The 24,574-nt window shown below is 39.4% G+C and overlaps 1 protein-coding gene across 2 annotated transcripts in view; it reads left to right on the forward strand.

Moving 5' to 3' along the window:
* Nucleotides 1-6,454: 6,454 nt before the first annotated feature.
* The window catches only part of FRMPD1 (FERM and PDZ domain containing 1), a gene marked incomplete at its 5' end in the record, with an annotated part of 47,028 nt that continues 28,908 nt past the window's right edge, over nucleotides 6,455-24,574 (forward strand). For both annotated transcript variants that reach the window (XM_082616263.1, XM_082616264.1), the window contains 3 exons: nucleotides 6,455-6,555; nucleotides 21,291-21,448; nucleotides 22,313-22,415. In XM_082616263.1, coding sequence (XP_082472389.1) covers nucleotides 6,455-6,555; nucleotides 21,291-21,448; nucleotides 22,313-22,415 — 362 coding nt within the window. The remainder of the gene's footprint in view (nucleotides 6,556-21,290; nucleotides 21,449-22,312; nucleotides 22,416-24,574) is intronic.

Here is a 24,574-nt window from a genome sequence, read left to right on the forward strand (position 1 = left end):
TAAATTACATAGAACAAATGATTTTGCAGCATCTTATGATATGCTCACCTATTTTATTATTTTTTCTATTTATAAGCTAAAACATATTAAGAGTTTTCCTTAAATTGAACTTTCATTCTTAGGATAAATCCAACTTGATTATGGTGTATTATCCTTGTAATGTGTTGTTGCTGGATTTTGCTGGAGGTAATTTTTTAAATTAAAAAACAAGTTTATTAAGAAGAATTTTTATAGTACACAAAAGTCAAGAGAATAGTAAAATGAACTTTAAATACTCATCTCCTAGCTTCAAGAATTATTAACATTTTCTGGCCAGGATCTTGTTTAGGAATTTTGTATTTCATGAGTGAGATTGGCCTCTATGTTACTTTTTATTGTAAGCTTTGTAAGATTTTAAATTCAGGGCTACCTTTGCATTATTAGAAGAACTTGGTAGCATGCTATCATTTTTCTTTGGTGAAGAATATTGTCTATTAATTTTTTAAAATAAATTTATTTATTTATTTTTGGCTGTGTTGGGTCTTCATTGCTCTAGTTGCAGTGAGTGGGGGCTACTGTTCGTTGCGGTGCACAGGCTTCTCATTGTCGTGGCTTCTCTTGTTGCGGAGCACGGGCTCTAGGCGTGCAGGCTTCAGTAGTTGTGGTGCGTGGGCTCAGTAGTTGTGGCTCGTGGGCTCTAGAGCGCAGGCTCAGTAGTTGTGGCGCACAGGCTTAGTTGCTCCGAGGACCTTCCGGGACCAGGGCTTGAACCTGTGTCCTCTGCATTGGCAGGTGAATTCTTAACCACTGCACCACCAGGGAAGCCCTTTCCCCCCCACCCCCTTGTAAAACTGATTCTTTAGTCTTTGACATTTAAGAACTTGAGCTGATGTGTAAGGAACCTTCCTTGAGGCATGTATCTGAGAGCTGCTTTTTGTGCTCTTTATATTTGAAACATATTTTCCAGCTCAAGAAATTTACCTTTAACTCTTTCTTTGATTACAATTTCGTGCATTCCTTTTCTCTTTTCTCTGCTAGCTCCTATTATTTGTAAGTTGAATATCCTCAATCTGATTGTAGCTCTGACAGTTTCACTTAAATTGCTATCTGTTTTTTTTAAATTTCAATTTAGTGTAAGTGATTTTTAACTCTTCACTTTCTCTTCTATCCATTGCTGCCTCCTTTGATGTTTTTCATTTCTCATTAGCAGTTAATGGTTTCCTGAAGTTCTTTGTTATCACCTCTTGTATCCCTTTTGAAGGCTTTATATCCTTAATTGTCTATTTACTTTGTAAGATAGCTATCACCCTAATGTATTTGGTCTTCTTCTCCTTTTGCAAAATATTTTGAGTTTGTTTCTTCTTAGTACTTTGTTCCAGACAACCAGAAGTGTGTTCCGTTTGAGGATTCACGCTCTTTAAGGGATTTTGCCAAATTGGTGTGTGCCCACAGGAGGGTGATCTAAAGTGATCCTGTCTTACGAAGACCTGCTGAAGGAACTGAGGATGTGTAGTCCAGGGCAGAGGAGGCAAGATTACTATGTTCAGGTCCAGAAAGACTGATGTATAGAAGAGGGAAATGATTTATTCTGGAGGGTGCGCTGGTGGTTGGGCCAGGAAGAGTGCTCGGAGGGCAGCATTACTGTGGAGGACTGAAGCTGAGGAGAAGGAGGTGTGGAATTTAGCTTTATGTAAAGCAGCTGGTCTAACAATGAATGACAGAACAATTAGAGGCCGGATGACTTCTTGACAATGGGATTGTAGAGAAAATTCAAATGTTTGGGAATTATTTGGGCTGTTATTTTCTTCCATTGGCTCAGCAATCCAGAGGCAAATATTAAAACCATTAGCAGGTCATTTTCTTGACTTTAAACTGAACTGCACAGGCTTTGCTGAGTCAGGGAGCGCTTATAATGGCTTGGCTGATGTGATTTGTTTGGTCTTTGGGGATTCCTAGATGAAGGCATGTCCCTACCCACAGTCCAGATGTATAATGCAAATTAATTCTTTTAATTAGAGCCATATATGTTTACAGAAATCAATTAGCTAAGCTGTATTTGTGTTTGTAATAATCCCCTGTAAGTAACCACTGCAGTTTGATGACCTTTGAAAGGAATGGAAAATCATTATGGATGAGTCTGAGATCCTTGGCAACACTGCGGTCATTTGGAGGTTGAAACAACATAGTGGTCAGAGATTTTGTATCTTCCAGAGATGTGGTGACTTCAGGAGTTCCAGCTACGCCAGGGGATGTGGGTCTTTGAATTTTGAGACAGAGCACAACAAATATCATCTTGTCTGCTTTTTAGATCTAGTAGAGACCTCAAGTCACATGGATGGAAAACCTGCAGAAGTCGTCTGGTCCCTGAACTCCACTGTAAGGTCCCTTCTACATCCACGCAGAGTTAGTTATCCAGCCTCTGCTTGACTGCCTTCAGTGACCAGGATCTTGCTAATTCTTGAGAAAACTCATCCTGTTCTTGGATCACTAGGAACACTAGAGAGGTCTAGCCTCAGCCTGAGCTGGAGTCTCCCTCTCTGTGGCATTCCCCCATTAATCTTGGAACTGCACCCCAGAAACATATGGCATATGTCTCTTCTACCTGGTGGCCTTTTGGCCACTTGTGAACCATGATCATATAGGCCACCTCCAAATCTTTGCTGAATAAACATTCTCTGATTTTTCAGTGAGTCTTTATATGACTTGGTTTTAAGTCTCCTTAGCATCCCAGACCCCTACAGGAAGGTGCTGAAAGTGTGATGCTCAGACATAAGGCAAACCAAGTTAACCTCCATATCCTATAATTGCTAGCTGACTCACTCCTGTTAAGGGCCTGACTGAGGCAATTGATACTTGAAAACAATAGGCTGTAGGCTTTACTGGACATTTATTTTTGTATCCTTTGTGATTAGTCTCTGTGTTGTCAGGACACTAGAATCTACATTCTTGACCCTCCCTAGTAAGTCTCACAGAAATATGATGTGGTTTTGTGTCCTTGGCAAAAAGACATTAAGTAATCCTTATTATAAAAGAGCTTTTGCAATAACAAGAAGGCAGACATTCTAGTAGAAAGATAAGGAAAAACCAGAAATAAAAAAGTAACAAAAAAGAACCATAAATGGCCATAGTGCATAAAAAATGTCCAGATATACAAGTAATCAAATAACTTCAAATCAAAACTATTGATATAATGAGCTCTGATCTGGAAATATGTCCATGATACATTCACCAGTTAAAAAATGCAAGATGCAGACCACTGAGCATAGCATGATTGTATTTTTGTGGCCTATATATTTTAATATACGTAATATAGGTCTCTATAGATTTAGGGCAAAGTTAGAGTGAATACCCACCAAATTGTTAACAGTGATAATCTCTGGGAACTGGACTGGATGTTTGAAGAAAGATACTCAATTTATATAATTTTTAATGTGATGGAATTATATGTGACATTTACTTTTGTTTTCTATATTTTTCAAGAAATATATATTTAAACTAATAATTAGATGCTACTTTCCATCCCATTAACAAATATTTTAAAAATAATATCTAATATATAAGAGAATGTGGATTGTATTTACTTTTGTCTTCTGTATTTTTCAAAATATAAACATTTAAATCATACGTAGGCACTATTTTCCATCCTGTTAGCAAATATTTTTAAAATGATAGTATTCAATATTTACAAAGGTCTGTCCTGGCAGGAGTGCAAATTGGTACCTTCTTGGAAGCAACTTGACAGTACACATTCCAAATTCTTAAAAATGAACATATGCTTAAATCCAGTAATTTCATTTCTAGGAATTAGCCCAAGAAAATACCTGGGAAGTAGCCTTTTACCATGAATAAGCATATTCATTGTAAAGCTTTCACAATAGTGAAAAATTGGAAACAGCACAAACATCCAATGATAGACTTATTGAATAAATTATGATATGGCCAAAGAAAATAACACTATGTAGCAATTTCAAATGATATAAATGTGGGCTTCCCTGATGGCGCAGTGGTTGAGAGTCCGCCTGCCGATGCAGGGGACACAGATTCGTGCCCCAGTCCGGGAAGATCCCACATGCCGCGGAGCGGCTGGGCCTGTGAGCCATGGCCGCTGAGCCTGCGCGTCCGGAGCCTGTGCTCTGCAACGGGAGAGGCCACAACGGTGAGAAAAAAAAAAAAAAAAGTGAAGACAGTATTCAGCTCTGCTGTCCCCATTGTAGAAAAAAGCTAGACTGACACATTCCTTGATCTAAATGGAATTTATTTTTGGTTGCAGCCTATGTTTTACACCCATTGATTTGTATTTGGCTGCCATTTGATGAAAAGTGTAAGTCTGGGTTTCCAAAGTGATGAGTTTGGGTGTCCTGCTTTCATTTTTATATGAAAATGGTTAGTGCACTCCTAGTATAGATCCCACTGTTATTCTGCTGATTACTGATAGGTTCTAGTTGCTAATATTTTATCTGGGATATTTACTTTGATATTTATAAGGGAGATTGTATTTTTGCCTTATTGTAGTGTTTTTATCAGAATTGGTATCAATGTTATACTGACTGATTAAAAAGAATTTGCGCTAGAATAGCTAACATAACATTGGGGAAGATAAACTAAGCTGGCTAAAAGCAGCATGATATCCTGGATTGGATCCTGGAACAGAAAAGGAGCATAAATGGAAAAACTGATGAAATCTGAATAAAATTTATAGCTTAGCTAATATTAGTGTACCCATGTTAATTTCTTAGTTTTGACAAAGTTACAATGATTATGTAAGATGCTAAATTAGGGAAAGCTGAATGAAGGGTGTATTGGAACTCACTGTATTATCTCTGCAACATTTTTACACGTCTAAAATTATTCCAAAATTAAAAGTTTCTATTAAAAATAAAACAAAAAAATTGTCAAGGTGAGCTACGTCTTATAGATTTGTAAGAATTCACCTTTGAACCTCTCTGCCTGGAATTTCTTGGAGTGTGCTCTTTAACAATTTTCTCTTCTATGGTAATTGTCTTTTTAGATTTTCTATCTCTTCTAGGGTCATCTTATATCATTTATATTTTCCTTGAAAACCATCCGTATTATTAAGGTTTCCAAATGTCTTTGTGTAGTGTTAAGCAACATAATCTCTTATAATTCTTTTTTATTTTCTCTGTATCCATGGTTATTTCACAATGTCATATCTTATTTTGTGTGAATATTTATTGGGTTGTGAAATTAATTGGGTGAGTTGAGACCAGTATTTTAAAAAGTAAATAGAAAAATATAAATATATATTGTTTTAGGAAAATTTATTCTCAAGCATATATACTATTTTTCTGGGTAACCTGATAATATCTATCAAAGCACAAATGCTTATAAATTTTGACCTCACAATTCAGTATCTGGAAACTTATCCAAATATATAATTGCATATATGCAGAAATGATATTTGTACAACATAACTCACTGTGGTATTATTTACAATAGCAAAAGATTGGCAATAACCCAAATGTCTATCAAGGGAAGACTACTTTTTAAATTACAGTATATTCATACAATGTAATACTCAGTAGCTGTCAAAAAGAATGAAGAGGCATTCTTTGTATTAATGTGGAAAGATATCGAGGAAGAAAGCCTGTTGCAGAACAATATGTATGGTGTACTATCCTTTGTGTTAAGAAGAGTACACATAAAATCTATATTTGTATTTGCTTGTATAGGCATACAGAAACTCTGTAAAGACAAACATCTCAAGTAGGAGAGCAGTGATTATGTATGGGTGTGGGAACTGAGTGGCTGGGGGCAGGGAAAGATAGAGAGGAGACCGTTCACTGTACAAAAATCTTATTTTTATTATTATGGTAAGAACGCACTTAATGTGAGATCTACCCTCTTAACAATTTTTTAAGTGCACAATACAGTAACTATGTATCCTTTTTTTTTTTTTTTTTTACAATCTGGGGTTTGAATTATACAAATTCAAAATTACCTATTCAAAAATTAGAATTTCCTATTCAAAAATTATATATAAAATATTGAGCAAAAGAAGCAGCACTCAGAAGAGTAGGCACAATGTGATTAGAATGCTTCCATGTCCATGCAGTTCCTGATGCAGGCAAAATGGAGCTGTGCTGTCCAGGGATGCACACATAGTTGAGGTGGCAGGGGGCAGTGTCACACAGAAGGTGTGTCTCTGGCAGTGGGTCATAGTCACAGTTTGAGAAGGCTTATCTATTTTATTCCCTAATCCTTACGTTGAACCGTTTAAGATGTAATACCTATCTGTGTACCACAAGACTGTGGACTCCTTAGGGCAGAGGGCTGCTAAAGTTCACTCTGTAGACACTGAGCACCTGTGTATGTTAGTTTCAGATAGAGAGCCCTAGTTATTTGGTCAGCATGTCTTAAAATTGGCAAATACAGGAAGCATCATAGTGATTTGTCAGAATCCTCTTCCAAATGTTTTGGTTAGCTTCTTAAGAAAACTCTTCTTCCTTTTAGGTAAATGGAAGTGCTGGAGACCAGTTTATTCCAGACACGGAAAGCACACAGAATAGAACAAATTGTGGCAAGATGGCTCCGGCGCTCCCGGGACAGCTCGGCCCGGTAAGGCTCCTGGTTTGGCAGAGATTTCTGTCTGTAAGGGTTCGGTGTCCCCGTGGGAGGAAGTTTTGCAGTCTTGGCAGCGTCTGGGGATCACTGTCTCCGGCTTGCTTTGTTCTTAACACCCTGTGATGGAAGAAGTGTAAATGGGTCAGCAATTTCGCTGGAGTGCCTTTCTCTCTGTCCCTTTCCAAATCCTCCCCCTGTATTCTTCAAGGGCACCCACAGACACACAGAGATACTCACACCAAACTCATACATGCATTTACAGAGACACGCACATTCACACACAGATGGACTTATACACACTGACACACTCATACCCACATACTTGCACACATGTGCCTATATACTCTGGAACACACACTGTTTTGAATCCACACTCACACATGATCACTGTCCCTGTCTCTGGCTGTCTCACACACGCCCCTTGTCTTAGTACTTGATGTCAGGCAATCTGCTGTTTATACTCTTTCCCTGTCTTTGTTTACAGCAGCTGTTCCTTCCTTGCAGGCCCTATTTCATTCTAAACAAAATGAAATGAAATCAAATACAGATTTGATTTGACTGCTACAAGAGAACTTAAAATATGTTGTGTTTCAAAGCGCTCATTTTCAGTCTCAGATTTCCCATCTGGCGCTGACACGGAGATGAAATATCACGTGTCAGGTGTTTCTGAGACATATTCTTCCAAAGGAACTGGAAACAGCTGTTGTGCTGCTGAGCAATAAACCTTGCTCAGGGCTGCACACACTACGATGAGATAAGGCTGGGAGAATTAGCCCTATTTTACAGGTGAAACCCTGAGGCTCAGAGAGTGACTAGTTTACGACCATCCCCACCCCCTGCTCTGAAACCTTTGATGGGTCCTCATCTTCTACAGGATGAATTTAAACAGTTTTTGGTTAGACATTCAAGGCGCTCCATGGTTGACCCACAATCCATTACAGCTATTTGTCTTACTGTTCTGCTTCATCAACATCATACTCCAGCTGAAATGGTCTACTTGCTATTCCCCTACTACAAGCACCCGACTTCCCCTTCCACCCCTTAGACCTGGGTTTCCGTGCCACGTCCCTTCCTCCCATCTCCATGTGTCCAGAACCCACTCATAGTTCAAGGTCTAGCTGAAATGCTGGGTCTCCCATGAAGCGTTCCCCAGCCCACAGTCAGAATTAGTCTCTCCCAAGGGGCCCCATAGTATTTGGTTTGTAGCATCAGCATTGTGCTTCTTCCGGTGTGTTCAACTTAAATTTGAGCACATCTCTTTTCTTTCTTCTAGACCACAAGCTCTATGGAGGGCAGGGAAAGTACTGGCCACATCTCATAGCCCAGAGATGATTGAGTTCCAGGAGATTGCAAGTAGTCAGGTAGTGCTTGGTGAATGAATGGGAAAACTCCTAGGTACATTGTTTTCTAAAGTGGATTCTGCAAAACCTAGTCCTGTGTGATGCTTTCTACTAAAAAAATGTTCCATGGCCAGATATATTTAGGAAGTGATGCAGCCTATATCCCACTCCTACCCACCCACTCTTGGTGATTCATAGTGCATTTTAGCACATTAAAGGCTCTGAGAAGTCCTGCAGAAAAAGACCTGTGTAACTTTAACTTGATGTTGCCTGAATATTTGACCTTGGAACTCTCTAATATCTAGCTTCTCTCACAGAATGTAAATGAAAGGCAACATTGGCCTCTAGGAAGCTTTTTTTTTTTTTTCACATCTATTTTGAGATATGTTTCACATACCATAAAATTCACCCACTTAAAATGTACAGATTTATTTAGTGTATATACAGTTTATATTTAGTGTATATACAAAATTATGCAACAATCTAATTTTAGAACACTTTCAATACCCCAAAAAGAAACCCCATAACTGTTAACAGTCATTCCCCGTTTGCCCTTCCCCCAGCCCTAGGCAACCACTCATCTACTTTCTGTCTCTATAGATTTGCCTATTCTGGACATTTCACATAAATAGAATCATACAGTATGTGGTCTTTGTGACTGGCTTCTTCACTTAGCATAATGTTCAAGGTTCACTCATGTTATAGCATGTTTGGCATGTAGCATTATTGCCAAATAATATTCCATTATGGAATATTTTCTATGTCCATCAGTTAATGTACACTTGGGTTGTTCCACTTGGGGCTATTATGAATAATGCTGCTATGAACATTTGTGTAAAAGTTTTTCTTTGAACATATGTTTTCATTTCTCTTGGGTTTGTACTTAGGAGTGGAATAGCTGGGTCATTTAGCAACTTGATGTTTAACCTTTTGAGAAACTGTCAGACTGTTTTCCAAAGTGGCTGCACCATTTTATATTTCCATCAGCAGGGTTCCAATGTCTGCACATCTTTGTCAGCACTTGTTATTATCTGTTTTTTTTAATTATAGACATCCTAGTGGGTGTGAAGTGGTACTGTATCTCATTGTGGTTTTGATCTGTATTTTCCTGATGGCTAATGATGTTGAGCATCTTTCCATGAGTCTAGTAGGAAGTTTGTTTTCCAAGTGCTTGAGAAAGAGCAGAAAAAGAAGGAAAGCTTCCTGGCAGTGTCCATGGAAGACATCATTTCTGTGTTTCTAGGATAAATCACATGTAGCCTTATTTAAATTGTTTCTCATCTCTAATCCTGCAGCCTTGATTCAGGCTGGGTTCTTGGTGTCCTCAGATTACTCGAAAATGATCAAGAACTGAAAAGCATAAATAATTGCAGTTTCCCTGGAGTAGAGTAGATGGTACCACCTGCCACCCAGTTGCTTAATCAGGAGACCCATGAGTCAAACTAAATTTTCCTCTCTTCCTCACACTCTGTTTCCACCCCATCAGCAACTCTTGTCAGTTCACCTTCCAACATATCTCCGATCTGTCCACCTCTCTGTCCCTGGGGGGCACTGCCGTGGTCACTCACCCTTTCTCTGCTCCACCCTGAAGCCATAGTGGACTCTTTGGAATACAAACTGCTCGTGTCCCACATGCTCGCCCCAGGCTCTACCCCACCCCAAACCATTCAGTGGCCCACCTGCCATTGCGCCACGGCCTGCAAGTCCCTTTATGATCTGTTCCTGGTCTAACTCTCCAACTTCATCTTGTTCCTGCTGCTTCCTTGGCAGAGTGCTTACCCCCCTCACCACACTTAATAATAACATATCCATTTAGTTACTTGTTCTTTGTCTACCCTCCCCCACCTGTTTATTATATGACTCTCCTACTCCAACCCTCCTGCCACATATGAGACCAAAGACCACGACTGTCTTGTCTTACAAAGTATCTTCAGCCCTAGAAGAGTGCATACATAGTATGTAGTAGATGTTCAATGAATTTTTATTGATTAAGGGCTTTCATAGTAAGGGACTATATTATTTATTTAAAATACATTTAAATTTTACATCCTTTCTTCTTCCAAGAGGAATTTTTGATGGCTTACAGTTTTTTTTTTGTTTTTGTTTTTGTTTACGGTACGCGGGCCTCTCACTCTTGTGGCCTCTCCCATTGCAGAGCACAGGCTCCGGACGCGCAGGCTCAGCGGCCATGGCTCACGGGCCCAGCCGCTCCACGGCATGTGGGATCTTCCCAGACCGGGGCACGAACCCATGTCCCCTGCATCGGCAGGCGGACTCTCAACCGCTGCGCCACCAGAAAAGCCCCGATGGCTTACAGTTTTAAAACATATAAAAACTTTTAAATAAAGACTGGAAATTTTGTAAATAGATTGCAAACCAATTAGATGTAGGATTTAGCATGTGAGTACTAACATTGGCTCTGAGTTTCCTGATAGCCAGGTCAAGAAATGAAAGAAGTACATTGAAGTGTTTTTTATAGTCCAGAAAAAAGGCAACATAGGGACTTCCCTGGTGGCGCAGTGGTTAAGAATCCGCCTGCCAGTACAAGGGACATGGGTTTGAGCCCTGGTCTGGGAAGATCCCACATGCCGTGGAGCAACTAAGCCTCTGCGCCACAACTACTGAGCCTAAGCTCTAGAGCCTGTGAGCCACACCTACTGAGCCCGTGAGCCACACCTACTGAGCCCGCATACCACAGCTACTGAAGCCCGCTCGCTTAGAGCCTGTGCTCCACAACAAGAGAAGCCACTGCAATAAAAAGCCCGTGCACTGCAACGAAGAGTAACCCCGGCTTGCAGCAACTAGAGGAAGCCCATGCACAGCAACAAAGACCCAACACAGCCAAAAATAAAAAATAATAATAAATAAAATAAAATTTTAAAAAAGGAAACATAGAAGTTAATCTGTAGTCATATAATTTTACATGCATCTTTTAGCAATCCTGTTTTTTTTCAGACTTTTAAAAGCTTCCACTCATTTCAGCCAGTTGTACTTGCTTACTTGTAATTGCCATTTTTTTCCATAAAAGTTAAACTTTATCTCTGACACTAATTGAATTGTCTAGGAGGAAATTAGTCAAAAATAACAATTTCCGGGCCTCCCTGGTGGCGCAGTGGTTGAGAGTCCGCCTGCCGATGCAGGGGATACGGGTTCGTGCCCCGGTCTGGGAGGATCCCATATGCCGCGGAGCGGCTGAGCCCGTGAGCCATGGCCGCTGGGCCTGCGCGTCCGGAGCCTGTGCTCCGCAGCGGGAGAGGCCACAACAGTGAGAGGCCCGCATACCGCAAAAAGAAAAAAAAAAAACAATTTCCATTTCCAAACATTATTAAATAAATTGTTAACTTTTATGAACCTTGGTAATTTTAGAGCTTTATAATGCATCTTAAAATGGATGTTTTTCTGGGGAAGAGTGTCAACTTTTAAAGTTGCTTTGATTTCTTCAATTTTAAATTAATTTTCAGTGGGTGGTTATACAATCACTAGTCAAATTCGGATAGTGGCACTCAGTTTGAATGTGTGTGTGTGCTTGTGTAGATTGCAAGCCTAATGATACCTATAATTGTAGAAATACAGAATTACTCAGATATTATTAAGATGACTACTCTCTTACTACTTAATTTCACATTCCAATATAAAAATAACATTTACAGTATCAATGCTTTTTTAGAAATAACTAACCCCCCAAGTGGTCTCTGTGACATGTTTTGAATTTCTGTAAAAATAGTGTAATACAAACTACTTAATAAAAGCTGCAACATAGTGACATTACATTATAAACTATTTTTAACCATTTTACTTTGAACTAAATTGTCATCTTCTTAACAGCTTTGTATAACTAGGGAGGTGATAAACTGAGAATGACATGTTATAGAATACTTTTCCACTTAATTATGCCATTTTTTTGTCTCCTACAATTTTCAATTTTTATATAGTTAAATGATATTCTCTTGGTGATTTCTTTAATTGCTTCTAAGCTTAGAAAATCCTCACCCAATAAATAATTTAATTAATTAATTTTCAATTTGATAGTTTAAGATATTTTATATTTAATTTTTAAATTTGGAGTTTATTTTCATATAGGTTGTGAGATGTAGATCTAACTTGTTTTTTTCCAAAATAAGTAATGTTTGCATCACCATTAACTGTGAGTGATCTTTCCTTTCTTCACTTTTATTATATATGAAATTCTTGTGTCTGTGAGTGGGAAATTGTATCTCTTCCTGGACTAGCTATTCTGTTCCATTGATCTAACGGCCTGTTTTCACACACCTGTATTAAAACTATTTACATTTATTATCTATTAAACTAGACTTTTTTTTTTTCTTTGCGGTACGCGGGCCTCTCACTGTTGTGGCCTCTCCCGTTGTGGAGCACAGGCTCCGGATGTGCAGGCTCAGCGGCCATGGCTCATGGGCCCAGCCGCTCTGCGGCATGGGAGATCTTCCCGGACCGGGGCACAAACCTGTGTCCCTTGCATCGGCAGGCGTACTCTCAACCACTGCGCCACCAAGGAAGCCCTAAACTAGACTTTTATTACTCTTCATTTTCCATTTTTTTTTACTCTTACCTACCTATTCTTCCATGTGAACTTTAGAATAATTTTATTGTATTATTAAAATAATTTTGCATAAGATTTACTGAATTCTCTTGTGCTTAATCAGAAATAGTTTTATAGAGCAGGACTTAAAAATAATAAAGAGTTTGATGAATTTGATGCTTTCATCTTGGTGCTTGGTTTTATCCTCAGGGTTTAAAAAGATTTCTTTCCTTCAATTTATCTTGAATCTTAATACTAGTGAACACACATGCACATGTTTGCGCACATGTGCACACACCCACATGTAGACACAGGCATACATATTCACACATATGCACACACGCACACACACATGCATCATGGCATCATTGTATCAGAGCCCTGGCTATTGGTTTTGCACTCTTTACAAATTTACTTGTTCATTATAACCATAGTCTATTTACTAATTATAAGGATGGTATCTTTGACCTTTATAATACTCCTAATGATGTAGAAAGACCATTTCAGGTACCAGTTTTTTATTGCTCTTTGACCCATGGGCAAAAGCAGAAAGACTCGAACAGAACAGGTTAGAAGGCTCCTGTGCTGCATCTGCAGGGTTGCCATTGTCTCCTGAACCTCCTTTTTAAAGTAACAGTGGAATAATTTCTCCTCCTCTCAACTGTAGGCCTTTGCACTATACTCACAATATGTACATTCATTGGTCCCCTAGAAACTTTCACAGCCACAAGCATAGTCCTATGATTATGACTACATGATAAATTTCTTTCTGGTACAAGCTGCTACTTCTATTTCTTCTTTCTTTGAATAAACTTTAGATTAAAAAGCCAGTTTATACTAGATGTTAGCTTTTAAAATCACTCAAGCTGAACATAATACAGTGTTTAACCATAGATTCAAAGTAGTTTCTCCACATCCTGCTGGAACTCAAAGGTGAATTCTTTGTTGTTACAAGATAGAGGCAAAATATATTTTCCAACCTATTAGAGAGCAGATAAAAAGCCAGAGAATATTTGAAACCTAATCTATCTCTATGTGTTATTTTTTCTTCTCAGCATTATTGATCAGCTCAGTATGAACTTATGACCCATAAAATATAGAATTAGTCTACACGAGGCTATTTTCATGATAAATTTTTCATGTTTTTTCTAGTTCTACCTTAGGCTTGATCCAGTTATCTGACAGGAATTCTATTAGTGTCACCAGGTCTTATGCTGTTACAAAGTAAAATCGCAGCAATGACCTCAGATTTATGATTTGAAACCATTACAGAGGCATCAGACATAGGTTTTTGGATTGTCGGCGCTTAGTTTGATATTTATAAGGTTCTTCAGAGGAGGAAATTTTGCTACAGAGATCATTTCCTTCAGTTCTCTGTCAAATATTGAACATTCTTTGTGAGGAGAGGCCACGGTTTGGTCCTGTTCTTAAGCAATCCCTTTCCAAACAAAAGCTGAAATGTGGCCTTTGGGGAAAATGTCAAAAAACAGACTTTGGGCCAAAGTTCCTGATGCCATCCAGGGATTAGTCAGCACAGCGGGGCTTCATTTGTCTACCGTTGTTGAGGAGCATACCATTCCAAATGTAAAAGTCAGATAAATGAAGCCTACCCACTTGAAAAGCATCAAAATGGATTCTGTTCTAAATATGGTAAGGTCTGTGGTTTTCTTTTGGTCTCCAAACATTTATTAAGCCGTGTTCTGTGCCTAGCATTGAGTTCAGCACATGGGGCAAGAAAGACACGGTTTTGCCATATGAGCTGTTGTCTAGAAAGGACAAGAGACTTCACACTGGTCATTTCAAAGATGATGTGTGTTTCAAAAAGGGATGTACAGGTTCTGCGTACAGGTTCAGCAGAGGGAGAGGAATATTTCTGCCAAAACCAGAAGATCGAGTAGGAGCTGGGCAGATAATGTATGGTTGGGTGTTTTGGGAAATCTCTAAAGAGTGTTATGTTAGGGGTTGGGGGTATTCTAGGCAGAGGGAAGACCTTGTGTATTTGAGGAACTCCAAGGATACTAGTTTGGCTGGAACAAAAATATCGAGAGAACAAATGGCTTCATTGTAGAGGCTTCAGTGGTGGGCAGGCGCTGTATTAAGCCATATTAAGGATTTTGGATTAGGCCATTTAGTCAGGGCAGATATATGAGCAGGTTTGCATTTATAATATCAGTCTGGTTGCTGGATGGAGAATCATTCAGGTGAGATAAGAATGAAAAGTGGGGAGACCAGCTAGGAGACTGGTCTCCTACAGAAATCTTCAGGACAGGTAACAGGGTCCTGAAATAGAATGGTGGTCATGGAGGTATAGAGATAAATGGACATCTTGGAGATCTTTTGTAGTACTGACAGATAGGATATTAGGGGTGAGAGCAGGGTAAAGTCAAAGATGACTCCCAGGAGTCTGGCTTGAGCAACTGATCCTCGTCCTGATACCATTTACTGAGCTCTGGGACATGGAAAAGATGGGTCTTGATTAGGACGATTGTCATAAGGCTGAGCTATATTTCAAATTAAGCAAACAAAGCACAAATGACAAACACTGAACTCTGTCACATTCAAATTGTCTGCTATTTATTAGTGGTTAAATATACATTTCCACCTTTGCTAATCATATTAGAGGTACTATTTTGCATCATGCTCTCTCTATATAGTATTTTGCTCATGTATTCACAGATGCTTTCTGTGGGCAAAGTTCTTCACTCGGTACGGTGAGAAATACAGAGGTGGGTAAAAAGTGGTTCCTGCATTCCAAGAATTTACAGTCTATTCGGGGTGATGATATATGGAATCAGTTATCACTGAAGTTGAGGTGCTCTAGGCCAAAAGAGCTCAGAGCTGAGAGAACTTGTGTCTAGCTAGGAAATCAGAGAAGGCATTTTGGAAGAGGCAGCATTTGAGCTGGGCTTTGATTGGCCTCACATTTTCCTGTGAGGTAGCTGCATGAACTGAGGCCCAGATGCAAAACTGGTGCAGCAGGTAAGATTAGGCTGGAGTGATAGCCTGGGAAGGAGAGTGGGTAGGGAATGTTGGCCAGGGCCTAAGACTTAAAGACAAAGGAACATGAGAGTAAGGTTGAGGAGTTTAACTTTTATCCTGTGAGTGATGGGGAGCTGTGGGGACAGAATAATTTGATCTCTCCCTTAGGAAGGGGGTTTGAACCACAGTTTAGAAGATGCTCTGGAAGGGTATTTTCTAAGCTGTGTTTCCACGTATGTCTAAGATTCACAGGCTTGTGGTACTTCATTGATGTAGAGTCTTGGGGCAATTCCTTACTATGCTTGATTTATCTGTTCTCTGTTGGGTGGTTTCAAGTTTTTGCACTATTCTAAATAAAACTATGGTAAATATTTTTGAATATTCAAGAGCTAGGGTCTTTTGAGTTCATACTCTGTTCTAGGACTTTATGGCACAAGGAACACAGAGATGAATAAAAGTCACCCTTATCTTCTAGGAATTCATAGCCTAGTGCCAATAATATTTATTTTGGGGGAGGGCAGTTATTACTTTGAGGAATGTCAGTCAAAACGGTAACAGAAGTTCAAAGAAAATGATCAAATTTTAAATTCATATGATAATTTCCCTGATTATTTTCCAGAGAGATTGAATAGCCAATTTATACAGTCAACCTTAAATACCAGGGCCCATACATGTTGGGCATTATTATTTTTATTCATATTTGGTGCTTTAGTAGACTAGTTCTCTGTAGTCCTTTCAGTTGTGCTTCTTCAATGACTAAGGTTGCACATTTTCTGTTATTTACCAACTTTATTTCTTCATGTGCAAGTTGTCAATTCACTTGCTTTGAGCATGTGAAATCTGGGTATTTACTGCATGTATTTATGCCCATTCTGCATATATTTTTATTGTAAGCTTTTTCCCTCTAGGATTTTATTTTTTTAATTGATTTACTTATTTTCAACAGTTCTATTTAGATATAATTTACATGCCATGCAGTTCACCCACTTAAAATGTACAAGTCACTGGTTTTTAGTGTATTCATAAGGATGTACAGCCATCACCACACTGAATTTTAGAAGATTTTCATCACCCCAAAAAGAAACTCCATACGTATTAGTAGTCACTCTCCATTTCCTTTCAAAACCCTCCTTCCCCAGCCCTAGGCAATCACTAATCTACTTTCTGTCTCTATAGATTTACCTGTTCTGGACATATCACATGAATGGAATCATACAATTTGTAGTCTTTTGTGGCTGACTTCCTTCACTTAGCATAATGTGTTCAAGGTTTATCCATGTTATAGTATATATCAGTATTTCCTTCCTTTTTATTGCTGAATAATAGTCTACTATGGAATATTGTCTTTGTCATTTCATTAGTTGATGTACACTTGGGTTGTTTCCACTTTGGAGCTATTATGAATAATGTTGCTGTGACCATTTGTGTGCAAGTTTTGTGTGGACATAATGCTTTCAGTTTTCTTGGGTATATACCTAGGAGTGGAATTGCTGGGTCATATGGTACTCAATGTTTAGTCTTTTGAGGAACTACAAGACTGTATGAGGGTTTCATTTTCTCCACCTTAGCCAACACTTGACCTATCTTTTCGATTATAGCCATCCTAGTGGGTATAAAGTGTTATGTCACTGTGGTTTTGATTTATATTACCATAATGGCTAATGATCTCTTCTTGTGCTCATTGGCTGTTTGTATATTTTCTTTGGAGAAATATCTATTCAAATTATTTGCCCAATTTTTATTTGGGTTATTTGTCTTTTTTGTTTAAGTGTATTATAAGACTTCTTTATGTATTCTGGATGCAAGGTCCTTATTAGATATATGATTTGCAAATATTTTCTCCCATTTTGTGGGTTGTCTTTTCACTTTCTCAGTGGTGTCCTTTTTTTAAAAAATAAAACTATTTATGTATTTATTTTTGGCTGTGTTGGGTCTTTGTTGCTGCGTGTGGGCTTTCTCTAGTTGTGGTGAGGGTGGGGGCTACAGCTGTTCATTGTGGTGGCTTCTCTTGTTGTGGAGCATGGGCTCTAGGCTGCGGGCTTCAGTAGTTGTGGTATGCGGGCTCAGTAGTTGTGGCTCATGGGCTCTAGAGCACAGGGTCAGTAGTGGTGGCGCACAGGCTTAGTAGCTCCATGGCATGTGGGATCTTCCTGGACCAGGGCTCAAACCTGAGTCCCCTACATTGGCAGGTGGATTCTAAACCACTGCACCACCAGGGAAGTCCACAGTGATGTCCTTTGAAGCAGGAGAGTTTTTAATTTTGAAGAAGTTCAGTTTATCTGTGTTTTCATTTGTTGCTGTGCGTATCTAATATGACACCAAGGTCACAAAGATTTATTCCTATATTTTCTCCTAAGAGTTGTATAGTTTTAGCTCTTGTATTTAGGTCTGTGATTCATTTTGAGTTAATTTTTGTATACAAGATGAAGAAGTTATAAACTTTTATCATTTAATATTTCTCCTTGTGTCCTATTCTGTTATCTAATCTTTTATTTATTTGTATTTATGTATTAGCTATTGAAATTCACATTCAAACCATCCATCTTATATCTTATGCCTGTCTCTAATTTTCTAATCCTTAAAAATGTGTCTCCTCTCCAGAAGCTGGCATAAAGGGTCCATATTTATTTCTAGTTTTTATAAGTCTCTCTTTTGACCTTTTTGAAATGTAATACTTTGTATGGTGTTTAGTACTGCAGTGTGGTGATTATGTCACCATGTTGAGTTATTTCTGGCTAGCCACCTAATATTTTAAAAGATTTTCTAAAGTTTCTATTCCGTTTCATTGGTGAAGACCACGCTATGCAGTTTTGATCATCGCCTCTGTCTGATAGGAGCAGATTAAGATTGTGATCTATAGAAGAGAGAAAGATGGGTGTATGCACACACAAGTGTATCCACACATGAGTGTGTGCTTGTACATCTTGTTTACCCTCATTCTTGCAGCAGTATTTAGTGTTCAGGAGCCCAGGCTCCCAGGTCAAATAATCTAGGTTCAAGCACAACTCTTTTAAGGCTTCTAGGCTTCAAGTTTTCTCATATTTTGGGGAGCCACTCTACATGAAAAGGTATCCACATCTCACAATAAATATTTTATATAACTATATAAGATTTGACAAATTGACATAAAGTACCTTTTAAGGTATTTGCTCTAACATCTGTTAATACAATTTTGAAGTTAGAAATTTTCTTTTGGCATATGAGAGTCTCGTATATTTTTCATACATTGTCATAGGCTCTAGATCTGTGCTGTCCAATATGGTTGCCACTATCCAGAGATGGCTGTTAAGCCCTTAAAATGTGGCTAGTATGACTGAGAGATTAAATACTTAATTTTATTTGATTTTAATTAATTTAAATGTAAAGACTGAGCATTCAGTTATTGGAAAACTTTTAAGTATGTTCGGAAGAACTTGGGCCTGAAAATTTATTTTTTAACTGTAAATTTTATGAAATCTGAGAATTTCTGCTGAAAATATAGTGTCCAAGTTGATATGCTTTGTAAGTATAAAATACACACTAAATTTTGAAGACATAATATGAAAAAAGGGTGCAGAATAGCTCATCAATATTTTTTTTATTGATTACATGTTGAAATGATAGTATTTTGGATATATTGGGTTAAATAAAAATATATTAAAAATCACTTGTTTCTTTTTTATTTCTTCCCCCATTTCCAGGTGGCTATTAGAAAAGTTACATTTACAAATGTGGCTTGCACTATACAGCTGTGCGGCAGTGCCTTTGAAGAAAGTAGCCCCAGTTTGAAACTCCCTCCCCAGCTATGTGACTTTAAGCAGGTTAAAGTCTCTCAAAGCAAGATTCAGTCTTCTTCTCTATAAAATAGGGATAATAATCATACCTACCTCACAAGTGCGTTGTAAGGGTCAAATGAGCCATGAACACAAGCTAGATCACTCCTTGGTACATAGTTAGTGCTCAGTAAATGTTACAAATGAGTATCGTTCTTGTTGTTACTGCTACTATTACTGTCATCAATTTATCAAGTTTGTTTTAATTTGGAAGGATTTTTAACCAGTATTCCATCAAATTTATATTTTTGTTCAGTACTTACTTTCATGTTTCAATATGTAATCTTCCCAACCAGGAATCCAGCCTCAGTTTTACTTGCGTCTTCCTTTATTGCATCAGCTTATTAAGAATGCCTAGCGCCTAATACACATTCAGCTACTCTGTTTTTAATGAACTGTTGGATGCTTTTTGTGGCTGTGTTTTATATGTTTATCCTGCAACTCCACTAAACCTATTTTTTAAGCACTAGCAATCTTTGTGAATTCATTTTCTAGGTGTAGATCATCAACTGTTTGGGAAAAAAAAGGTATGCTTATTATTCCTCTTATCATTTTTCCTTCTCTGATAAGTATTCCAGGCATTTCTCCTGCCACATTAAATAGGAGTAGTGTCTAGGGTGTCCTTCCTGTTGCTTTTTCAAAGGACTGCAGATGTTGATTTTTGCCTTTCAGTGCACTATATTATTTATTTTACTTAGAAAGTCCCTTTCAGAGCTTTAAAGTTTTCTTTTTTTAAAAAAAATCAGGAATAACGATGGGTTTTATTCAGTATAAATTATCAGAGTTTTCTGTTTCCTCCTTCTTGTTAAGTCTGTCTTCTAACACTTCTCAGTATTACCCATATGCTCACCTAGGAGAAATCCTCTCCTTGCTCCTAAGAGAGCTCCTTGATGGATAATGTGCATAATAAGGCTTGGACTTATCACCTGCATTTTGGTTCCACGAAGCAGTTTTTTAATATTTCCTGGTCCTTGTTGAAACTTGAGATTATTATAAATGACAGAGAGGTGATTTTCAGATAACCGAGGTCCTATTGCATTGGGCAGAGTTCCTGACAGTGTTTGGTAAATAGATGAGAATAAATGATAAACCTTAGCTGCAGAGCCCCGAGGGAGCTGTTACTCCTCCACATTTCTGTTGTCTATAATGACAATAAATACCTTACCCCATCACTATTTGACCTTCCTCAGAAAGAACCACTGACTCTTAGAAGGAAAAAAATAATTTGCCACAAACAAATGAAAAATAGCTCATAAATTCGCTTTGTGGTATTGAGAGATAGAAAATATAACTTTCAACTTACCTGCTTTTAGATATATAGAGAACATACATGTTTTTAACAGTTAATATAGAGAAAGTCTGCAATATCTGGGACTTTATACTGGAATCCTCACAGTTACAAAGTTGAAGGGGAAGCAACGTTCATTATAAAGCGAAAAAAATCACCAAAGAAACAACTCACCTATAAAAATTAGTCATCATTAGACATCTAAACTGAGCAATTCCTTGTTCCTATTCACAGTCCATGTTTTTCCTCTTCTGTACCTCTGCTGAAGCAGTGCCCCCTGCCTGGAATGCCTGTCCGTCCATCCATCCATTCATCCATCCATCCACCCACCCATCCATCCATCCATGCGTCCATCCATGAATCCATCCATCTATCCATCCATGCATCTATGCATCCATCCACTCAGCAGCAGTTACTGAATATCTTCTGTGTGCCAGGATTTGGGCTGTGTAGATATACCCTTGACATCTCTCAGATGCCACCTCTTCTAGGTAGCAAATGCTTCCCTGATTCCTTCTCCTCTAGCCCACAAAGTTAAAACTACTCTACCTCTTCTCTGAGTACCCACAGCACTTCACGACCTCTCTTTTAGAGCACGGTGCTATGTCCTGCTGTCTTATCTACTGGCATTTGTGTCGTCTCTCTCTCAAGAGGAGAGTTGGTGTCCACTCAGCTCTGCATCTTCCTCCTCCAGAATGCCTAGGGCTGACCTGGTTTGTGGCCACTAACTAAACTCCCCTCTCTGTCTTTTTTACACACTCCTTCTCTTCCAGGGCTAAAGATGCTGCAGCTGATGGACCCCCTGGGATCCCAACCCAGACCATCATCCCTGTGAAACACACAGTAAAAATAGACAAAGACGATCTCCTCCAGGACTATGGATTTCACATTTCTGAGACCCTTCCCCTCACAGTGGTGGCCGTCACAGCAGGTAGGGGCTGACTGGGAAACAAGAAAGGATTTTGGCTTCTTGGGGGGAAATATCCCTGGTTCTCTTCCCATCTCTCTGTGCTATAACATAATGTAGAAAATGCTACCCCAGAAAGCTAGACAGGGCACATCTAATTTCGACCTAATTCTGTCTAGGGCTTTGCACCTTCCTGTGGTGCTGGGAGGGAGGAGCTCCAAGTGCACTTGCTGATCTGCACCCCAGGTCCACTGGCCTCAGCCAGGGATTTTCCCACCTGTGGCCCCCTGGCCAGTCTCAGGGACAGTGACAGTATTGGGACCAGCAGGCCCTCCTCTCTGAACCCTACATGCTCTGAGCTGGGGAGAGTTTCTGGGCAGACAGTAATAGAAATTATTGATTTGTTTTCACTTGAGTCTCTGTAAAATATAGGCTGTATCAGGGTGAAGATGAGCAGGCTGGGAATGTGTAGTGTTTTTTGTCATACTTCAGCTATGTATTGATGTGAGATCTGGGACTAGTTAAAATCTATTAATTTGAATTTACACACACACACACACACACACACACACACACACACACACCAGAGTTCTTTAGCAATGAATGTAGTAGATTCGCTGGCCAGCTCTGTTGATTCAGGGAGTTTCTGCTAGTCTTCTTTCCCTGGACAGTCCCCTAATATCCCTTGAAGGTGACAGATGGTAGGTATGTTATCCATGCTTTGTAAACAGGAAAACTGAAATCCATGTGAGCCCAAGTCTGGCCAGGGGTGGGGGTGAGCCAGAGCCCTGGGGACTGGATCAGGCTGCCATTCAGGTGAGCTGCTGTGACACATGGTGTCTGGGCCCTCCTGTCACGAACATCAGTTACTTCTTTTCTCTTCAACAGGAGGCTCCGCTCATGGCAAGCTTTTCGCTGGTGATCAGATCCTCCAGATGAACAACGAGCCTGCTGAAGACCTCTCCTGTGAACGAGCGGTCGATATTCTGAGGTACTGAATTGTCTTCCGTCATCCACAGAATTATTATATATATTATTATATCTATCGCACAGATTATTATAGAGCAAGGGTGGGAGACAGAAAGGGCATAACTGATATCCCTGGGATTTAAGTAAAGTGCAGGCTCCTTTAAAGCAGCAATAACAGCCTTGTTTTAGAATTCCATCTCGGTTACTATCTGCCCTCTTTCACCTGCCTACAGAAGTGATGGGGAGGCACAGGGTGCTCTATTTATCAACCCCCTGCAATGCCCAAAACACTGTGCTAGGCACTGCGGGGAATGTAATTATGAATAATACATAGGCCCTACCCCTTAAGGATGTATAGGGTTGTTGTAACATATGCCAAAAATTAGACTAAATTGACACTAAGTCTGCTTATTGTTCTTTAACCTTTTTAATATCTCTTCCTAAATGTTCTTGGTGCAGCCTGGTAGGCATATACGTAGTTCCATTGGTATGGCGCCTACCAACTTCTACCTGGTGTCATGGTGATTTTTGTAAATGTCTCACTTTCTGCTTTGACCATGATCTCCTTAAGACCAGGCACACAGTGGGTGCTCAGTGGAATGAGTGAATGTGGTTGGCACTGACAGTTGGCAACCCTGGTTTTAAGACAGAGGAAGTGAGTGACAGGAGTGAGGAGGCCTGACACATGTTCTATAGGCACGTGCAGCCTTTGTCTTTTAAAACTTTCACCCAACACTGTTTTAATGACTTTAATATAAATAAAAGGAAACGAGAAATAGAGTTAGAGGAAAGCCAGCTTGAAGATACTTCAAGTTTGTACTTTAGTCTGTGCCTTTTTGTGAGTGGTGGTTTTCATTTCTGAGGGCCTATCGTGTGCAGCACACACTGAATAACAGGCAACAATAACAAAGTCAGAGAAAGAGAAAATGAAAATGCATAATGCAGTCTCCACCCTCAGGAAGTCCACAATCTCGCTGCAGAGAGACATAAGATTTACAGAGAATCCATCATAGTGTAGAAAATAGAATCCTCTCAACCACACCCAATATTGCTTCAAGATTGCCAGGGAGTAAGGTGAGTGAGTGGGGCAGCCAGGAAAGGATTTGATTATTTCATTTTAAAAAATGAAATATGGTTATGGAAATCATGAAGTTTGCTTTCCCAATTACTGGGTGGTTTTCTCAAAGAATTTCTCCATTCCAGCAAATGAATTTTAGATTTTCACCGCTACTAATATCTCTGCCAGGCTAGATCAAACTCTGACTAATAAACAAAAGTATTCACAATTTAAAACAGTAGACCAAAATTTGGATGTTTAGGTAACATTGAACCCTGATCTGTTCAATGGGCAAGGAACCCTGGGGGGCAAAGGGGCTCCACTCCCCAGACACTTACAGGATGGTAGTGCAGAGACAGCTCGTGTATACCCTGCTAAGACTGAGGGCAGACAGTGCTTCAAGAGAAGCAGGGGAAAGGGGCTGTAAAAGCTGGAGGTTCCTCCAACTTGTGGGGAAGCTGTGGTTTGACAAAACAGAGAAGAGTACAGAAGTATTTCGGCTGGCCAAGTTCTACCTTTAATGCTGGGTAGAATTTGGGCCACAAAGATGGAGGTGAAGGATGATCCGTGCAAAGTGACAAGGAGGAGTGATTGGCTGGGGAGTAGGGGACACTGAGCGGTTCAGTTTGTCTAAGGCACTGGATACCTAGAGAAAAGTTCTGGGAAGTGAGGCCAGGATGATGGAGGATCTTGGTGCTGACACAGCGAGTTCAGGGGTTATTCTCCTGGAAGACTGAACCACTGAAGACTTGTGAGCAGGGATGTGACCTGATGTATGCTGGCATCTGCACTCTCAGCTACATGCCTTGTGTGGGAATCCCGGAACTGCTTACTTTTTTAGCTTAGTTCCCAGTGTCATTGCCATTTATAAAAGTAAAAACCCAAGCAAACAAAAAACCAACAGAATCTCTCTAGTTCCTCCGATTATCTATCTGTGAGGCCAAACTGTCCTTTTGAGAGTACTTGGATGTTGGTTTGTTGTGAATTCTCTTGAAAAAGACCTGTTCTTATATAAAATGGAAAAGAGGCAATCCCCAGGCACTTAGAAACCTCAGGTTGAGTTTATCTATTAGAGGAAGTAACACACTGGCAGCAGCTGACCTAAATGTTCATATTGCAAGAAA

The sequence above is a fragment of the Mesoplodon mirus genome (assembly GCF_964341445.2).
Source record: "Mesoplodon mirus genome assembly, chromosome: 1".
In the NCBI taxonomy this organism is placed as follows: Eukaryota; Metazoa; Chordata; class Mammalia; order Artiodactyla; family Ziphiidae; genus Mesoplodon; species Mesoplodon mirus.